General features: G+C 44.3%; 1 protein-coding gene across 1 annotated transcript in view; it reads right to left on the minus strand.

The window, feature by feature from the left end:
* The window catches only part of HYDIN (HYDIN, axonemal central pair apparatus protein), a 361,269-nt gene that overhangs the window by 205,250 nt on the left and 148,456 nt on the right, over positions 1-7,563 (minus strand). The window contains exons 15-16 of the mRNA XM_015558788.1: positions 5,141-5,370; positions 2,260-2,360 (exon numbers count right to left, since the gene is read on the minus strand). Coding sequence (XP_015414274.1) covers positions 2,260-2,360; positions 5,141-5,370 — 331 coding nt within the window. The remainder of the gene's footprint in view (positions 1-2,259; positions 2,361-5,140; positions 5,371-7,563) is intronic.

Here is a 7,563-nt window from a genome sequence, read left to right on the forward strand (position 1 = left end):
ATGGGGGGGGGGGCTGGAGGGAGGGAGGGGTGTGTGCTGGAGAGGGAGGAATTGCAGCCCTGTGTGTGCAGCTGGTCTATCATTAGGTGGCTTGGGTTTTATTTGTGTCTGTGAATCTCAGCATCTGCCCTGCCCGGCTGTGCTGTCACCATAGAGGGCCATGGTGAGGAGCGCTGGCATTTGGGGCAGAGCCAGGTTCAAGCACAACCTTGGGCGAGTTGTTTTCCCTCCTAGAGCCCCACGTTGCTTATAAATAAAATGCAGGTCATTCCAGGGGTTGACAGCAGCATCACAAACCCTTCTTAGGGAACCGTGGGAAATACAGGAGCTAATGTGAATGCAGGGCCTAGCACAGTGCCACGGAAGGGCTAAGTAAGAGGCGGCTGGTGTGCGGGAGGGGGCACGGCAAGCCATCACTGCTGGCTCTCGGGGAAAATCACTTGAGAGAGCGAGTTCGAAAAGCAATTCTCTGTTGAGAGCGTTTGAGCAGTTTCTACAGATTACAGAGAAGTACTGTAATGACAGGAAAGAAGAGTCCTGTTGACCCCAAAGCTTGAGATTTCACACAGGATGAGTGTTCGTTTTTAGCTAAAATGGAAGCTGTCAGCTGGCCCAATGACTTTCAAAAGCTAATCCTTTACTACCTGCAATGCTATGGCTGAGAGGGTAATAGTTAGTACTTGACGTGGGTCACAGAGTGTACATGATGGAAACTCAGAGCCTCCCAGGACCATTTTTTTTAAAAAAAATAATTCTTTTATTGCTTTCAGAGAGGAAGGGAGAGGCGGGGAGAGAGAGGAACTTCAGTGATGAGGGAGGATCACTGATCGGCTGCCTCTTATATGCCTCCCACTGGGGATTGAGCCCACAACCTGGGCATGTGCCCTGACCGGAATCAAAGCACGACCTCATGGTTTATAGCTCCACACTTAACCGCTGCCACATCGGCCAGGCAGGCCTTCTTTAAAAAAAAAATCGGATTTCCTATTGATAGCTGTAGGTAAAAGAGGCTGGGTAGTATTAGAATAAACCCACATAGAAAAATGCAAGACCAGACAAAAAGGCCAACGTGGGTATAGACAGGACTAGGTGAAAGACTCTACATGTTTTTTAAACAAACAAATTACTTAGGCGTTTGGAAGGAATACTGAGTAAAGAGATTAGGACAAGACCTTGACCTTCAAGTTCTTTTAGGGCTGCTCTTGGACTTCGTCCAAGCCCAAGGCACATGCAACGGTGCCCCTTATGATGCCTCCACCAACCACTAGGTCTGCACCTTCTTTAAGGTGCATTTTCTTAAGATTCATGACAGACCTAAATTCGAGGAATTGATATATTGCCAGAAATTTTCTCCATTTCCTTTAGATGGCATTTTCATATGTACACTCTAAAGTCCCAGATCTGGACCCCTTGTTTGCTTTGGCAACAGTGTGGTCGATTATTGTATTTAGGGTCCTGTCACCATCAGTAGAAAGACGGTAACTTGGTCAGGGAGACATAGTCAACAAAGCAAGCCAGGATCTTAACCTGACTCCAGAGCTCATTGCTGTCTCCATTAATAAAAAAGAGAAAAACTGCCCAGCTGGTGTGGTTCAGTGGTTGAGTGTTGACCTATGAACCAGGAGGTCATGGTTTGACTCCTCATTAGGGCACATGCCTCGGATGCGGGCTCCATCCCCAGGCGGGGCTGTGCAGGAGGCAGTCAATCAATGATTCTTATCATTGATGTTTCTATTTCTCTCTCCCTCTCTGAAAGCAATAAAAAAATATATTTTTTTAAATAGAGAAGTTGGTGATGGCTCTGAGGAGTTTATAGCTAGAGAGGGCCTTGTTTGGGCACTCGCTTGCAGCCCGGAGCAGGACTGCCTTGCTAAATGGATGGTCCACTGCAGAACTGTGGGCACCACTCTTTCTGCTGCAGACCTCTGGGGTACTGTGTTTAATGATAAAAATAAAAAACAGCAACTGTTCACATCTGTCTGCTAAAGTCCTTTTAGTTATATATCTGGAAAGTCAGAAAGTCAAAGAGAGAGAGCACCAGTATTCTTGGAACACACACACACACACACACACACACACACACACACCCTTCTCTTATTTCTACAGGAGGTGCGTTTGCTGTTGGAAAGCTTTGTCATTTGAATGGCATTCAGCCTCCCTTCAGGGAAAGCAGAACAAAGAAACGCAGTGTGAGCCATTTGCAGGCCTGCCCTTCCTGGGGCCCAGGGAGACCGGGAGAGGGGAGCAGGTGAGTGATACCTCGCTGTAATGAGGAGCGCCAGCACTTCCTCCCCGATGCCCTCCACATCCACCACCAGGGCCAGCTCGTATTTCTGCACAGTGTTGGAGCATAAGGTCACCTGGAAAGCAAAAGGCGAAAAGCTGCTCTTCTAAAAGCTCAGCTCTCCCCCTGCAGTGGGGAGAGGGGCGCCCGGGGACAGCCCCCCTGAGGAGTGCGGCTTCCGAGTACTGGATGGTGGGATGCCTGGCATTTTATACTTTTCCTTGAACCAGTTGCATTTCGGGGTCAGGGCATGCTGAGTTTTCTCAAAGGCCAGGTCGGAAGCCCAGTGGCTTTTAGGACAATGGGTTGGCTCATTTCTGAGGAGGTTGTTATCAAAGAAGCCGTGTACCTACATAAGGGGAGGAAGTGACCATGAAGGATGAGCAGCACCAAGCAAACTTCACTTGTTGCAATTGAAGTCGTTTCCCATACCTCTGGGCTGTATTAATTATGAAAATTTAGTACACCAATAAAACACTCCCGCTAAATTTCTCTTAGAGCAAAATACGTGACATAACCATGTCAGTAGCAGAAAATGGCATGGAAAATCAGCTCGTTTTGTGTTATGTGTGTGGTGTTTTTCTTTTTAACAAAATCTTGTTCCCCGCCCCCAGATTCATTATTAAAGCAGAAAATAGAGGTGCCAACGAAAGGCCTGCCTAAGGAGAATATCTGGCCAGTATGTTTCACCCCGTGTTTTATTTTCTGTTGTGCAACATTACATTTAGGCTTTTGAAGCCTTGTTACGATTTTAATTGCTTTACAATGATTTGTACTGGAAGGGATGCGTGTAAGTCTAGAAAACAGCTTCTGGCACAGGTTAAGGCTTTTCTAGCTATACATTATGTATCAGGTACTAATTAAAATTTTTTTTAGTTGCAGAGGGAATTACTGGATGCAAGTTTGAGTCCACAGAGACGTGGTTGGAGTACAGATCATGAGGGAAAATTGAAGCTTGGAGAAAGCTTTTCCAAATAGAAAGGAAAAATAAAGTGAAGACGGGTCATTGATTTGGAAAGATGTGTCCGATTTGGAGAGAGGCAGCTGCCCCTGTGTGCAGAGATTCCTGGAGTGATCTGCCCTTGTTTATGTCTCTGAGCTGTGGTTAGGAGGCAGAAACACATGTGGTTCTGGCAGAAGGCTACTAGATAGATCTACGTCTTCTCAAATCTTCCTGTACTATGTGAGAGAGGCAAAAAAAAGGGGGGGGGTAGCTAACAGGTAGGCTGAGCATTAAGAAATAAAAAATTAAATAAATTCATTGCAACAGCTTTTCTCTCTGGGAAATTCACAGTTAGCAACTATGATTTGTGAATAGTTGTGTCCTCCCCAAATTCCTATGTTGAAATCCTAGCTCCTAATGTGATAGTATTAGGAGGTGGGGCCATTGGGAGGTGATTAAGTCATGAGGGTGGGGCCTTCATGAACAGGATTAGTGCCCCTATAAAAGAGGGCCAACAGAACTCCCTAGCCCTTCCACCATGTGAGGATGGAAGAAGTCAGCAGCCTGCAAGCTGGAAGAATGCCTTCACCAGAACCCAAGCATGCTGGCTCCTGATCTCAACATCCTGCCTCCAGACCTATGAGAAATGACTCTGTTGTTTATAAGCAACCTGATCTCTGGTATTTTATAAGAGCAGCCCAAATAGACTGTGATAGCAATCCTGAGAGGTTATAACAATATATGAAATCAAACCTCATTGGACCCATGGAGAAGCCCTTGAAAGAGCAAAAACAAAAACAAAATAAAACAAAAAAACAGAAAAGAGTTAGGATGAGTGGATTCATGGTGAGATATTATGAAGCATTTAAAACAATTTTGGGGGGAGAAAACCATAGCTGAATTAAATATTCACAGACAGTGACTAAAGAGGAAATTATTAACCTTAGGTATTAAGTCTTATCTTTTTTTCTTTTCCAGAAAAGACAAAATCATTTCAATTTTGCTGCATTCAATATTGCTAGATCTGACTGTTTGGAGAAGAAAAAGTCAGTGAGAGAAGACAGGAAAAATTTCTCAGTTAGCCATGAATTAATTCTGCTGGTGGCATCTGACTGTTTGGAGAAGAAAAAGTCAGTGAGAGAAGACAGGAAAAATTTCTCAGTTAGCCATGAATTAATTCTGCTGGTGGCACTGATGCCCTGTTAGAAACATGGCATCCACATTCACTATGAAGCCCAGGTTCAGACTAAAAACCTGAATCAACGGGATCTATAGAGTCTTATCTTTTTTTCTTTTCCAGAAAAGATAAAATCATTTCAATTTTGCAGCATTCAATATTGCTAGATCTGACTGGAGAAAAGTCAGTGAGGGAGGACAGGAAAACTTGCTCAGTTAGCTATGAACTAATTCTGCTGGCGGCACTGACAGCCAAATATTAAGCCCTGTTAGAAACATGGCATCCACATTCACTATGAAGCCCAGGTTCAGACTAAAAACCTGAATCAACGGGATGTCATCTGTGGCACGAATGTGGACATTTATTGGTATAAACGATTTGAGTCTAAAGGAAAGGAGGCCCTAATGATCACTGAGTCCTTAAACCTTGTTATATCTGTGCTGATGGGTGCGCTGTCTGTGGAGAGCAGTGGTTTCACTAGAAAACCCTACCACCCCCTGATCCGGTGGCGGCCACACACTGAGGTGGATGGAAATCCACGGAGCGGTAGCAGTTCTTTTGCCCAATGTATTTGCGTCCGGTTTCTTTCACCACCGTGGTTTGTTTCCTGATAGGCCCACGTTTCCGTGTGAACTGAGGTGCTCCTTCCCACGGGCTCTGGGCACGCAGAGCAAACCCTGGGTGTGGTCCCCGTGGCCATCTGAGTGCTCAGCTGCCTGGGGTGTGTGCACCTTACCCTGATAGCAGCGAATCCTTGGGAGCGAATGGTGCCACAGTTGGGGGTGATGGTAAATTCTTTCGGTTTCGTTATGGGTATTTCCTCCTTGTTCCAAGAAGGTCCTTTGGTGTCTGTATATTGCTCACAGCTTGAAATGCTTTCGTGGCCATCGCCAGGGATGCGCAGTTTGAAGGTCATGGGGACCAAGGAGGTGTTATTGAGGGAACATATCAAGGTGTGAGGAAACCCTAGAAAACAAAATATGGGGTGAGAAAAGCCCCACAATAGCCTCCCTTTAACTTCAACCCCTCAGCTGCCTCAAATAAATTGTCTACGCAATTCAGCACTACTTGCTTCATTCTAACTCTCCCCCATACTGTTTTCAATTGTAAATCAATAAATACATTTCATTCATTCATTCATTCATTCAATGAATACTTATTCATTTACTATGCAGCAACAATCGACATAAAATCACCATCCTCCCAAGAGCTGGCCTCTGTTATCAGTTTGCTGAGCAGTCTTCTGGAAAGATATTTTGCATTTAACTTTTGCATAGAAATAGAGATTCCCCCCAAATAGGATAATGTTTGCTCTTTTTATTTGTCTGTGTGTGAAAGGAGAAGCCTGTGCAGTTTTGCCCGCTGTGTGATCCTGAGCCTGCCAAGACGTTAGATAACTTACCCTGGGCCTGTCTGAGGCTCACGCCCTCAGGGTCGATGACACAAAACTGAACAACAGCCTCTACCAAGAGGGACTCTGTGATCTGCTTCTGGGCCAGACAGAGACCAACACAGTGGCTTTTACCTCCCCGAGACAAAGCTGCTTTTCCATGCTATAGCTAGCCCTCCTACATCCGGTTCAGTGAGATCCACGTTCCTTTCCAAAGAGATGGGGTCCTCCTTGCCTGGTAAGCAACACATTGGGCTTTGATTTTGGATCCCCTAGGTGCCCATTGCATCTGCTACCACTTTCGGAACAAGAATTATCTGTGGCCACAGGAGAACAAATAGGTATGCAAACACTACTCTTTCTGCTTTGAACCCTGTGGCAATATTCTACAACTGGCCTGGGAGTCTTCGCTGTAGTATTGCAGAGGACATTTTGAACTGATCTACTTCTCTCCCCGTGTCTGAGCCTTGTCTACGCAATAGGGCTGTAGAGGAACCACGTTCATGTCTCCTTTGTGATACCACCCCTGCCAATCAACTTGGAAGAAATCTTGAACGAAAAAAATAATTCTCTGATGAAGTGCAGCTGAAGGATTATTCTTGAACATTCCAGGGGAACTGCTGGAAAGTCCGTTTCACAATCATGTAATTGCAACATCTGACTTACACTCTGATTTTACCCAACCATTTATGGGATGGATACACACTCGTCTAATGCAGGGTGTTCATGTTATGGAAGTGGATCCTATAAAGACTCAGATGGGTTCTTCTAAACCATTGCTCAGACTACTTCCTGAAGCTATTAGTTTTTCTCAGAATACAGGCAATTATAACCTCCTACCTAGAGCAATTCCTTGTACCAAATTCCAGAGGAACTGCTGGAAAGTCCGTTTCACAAGCATGTAATTGCAACATCTGACTTACACCCTGATTTTACCCAACCATTTACGGGATACACACTCGTCTAATGCAGGGTGTTCATGTTATGGAAGTGGATCCTATAAAGACTCAGATGGGTTCTTCTAAACCATTGCTCAGACTACTTCCTGAAGCTATTAGTTTTTCTCAGAATACAGGCAATTATAACCTCCTACCTAGAGCAATTCCTTGTACCATTACCTGTAATATTGCTTGTCAAGAAGCCTAAAGGAAAGAGATATTGTTGAAGACTAGGATTCTGGTAGCACCAAATCCTAACACTGTCCTATCTACAGTCTCATCAGAATGCCAGTACTGTACAGTGCAGACCTCTATTCTCCCTTCTTTGGCATCTATGAGGTGAGATATCAAAGTATATAGAAACTCAACATTTCTTGGAATAATTAACAACATGCTTGGTCAGAACGCCTTAAAGATTCACAGCAGCACCGTCATTCCTCTCCTAGTACTTAAATTTGATTTAAAAGACAATATTCTCAGGAGATTTGATTTTCATTTAATATGCATATTGTCACCTGACCTAGGAAGCCTCTAAGAAGACTTAAAGAAACTAAGAGCAAAAGATTATAAGGCAGCAAAGGAAAAGTTTCAATTCTGACAAAAGATGCTACACTACTTAGAACATAAGTGTTCTACTAAAGAATGGAGCTAAGCCTAGGAGAGTGTAAAATTGTTCAGCAGTACCCAAGTCCAAAAATTCAATTACAATTCATGGACTTTGGGGGACACATGGGATCTTTTAGACAAGAGATTCCTAATTTTTCTAGTAAAATAAAAATCACCACCAAGAAAAGGGAAATGGGTTGGCAGATCATTCTGGAAAAAAATTGT

The sequence above is a fragment of the Myotis davidii genome, unplaced genomic scaffold (assembly GCF_000327345.1).
Source record: "Myotis davidii unplaced genomic scaffold, ASM32734v1 scaffold453, whole genome shotgun sequence".
Taxonomy (NCBI): Eukaryota; Metazoa; Chordata; class Mammalia; order Chiroptera; family Vespertilionidae; genus Myotis; species Myotis davidii.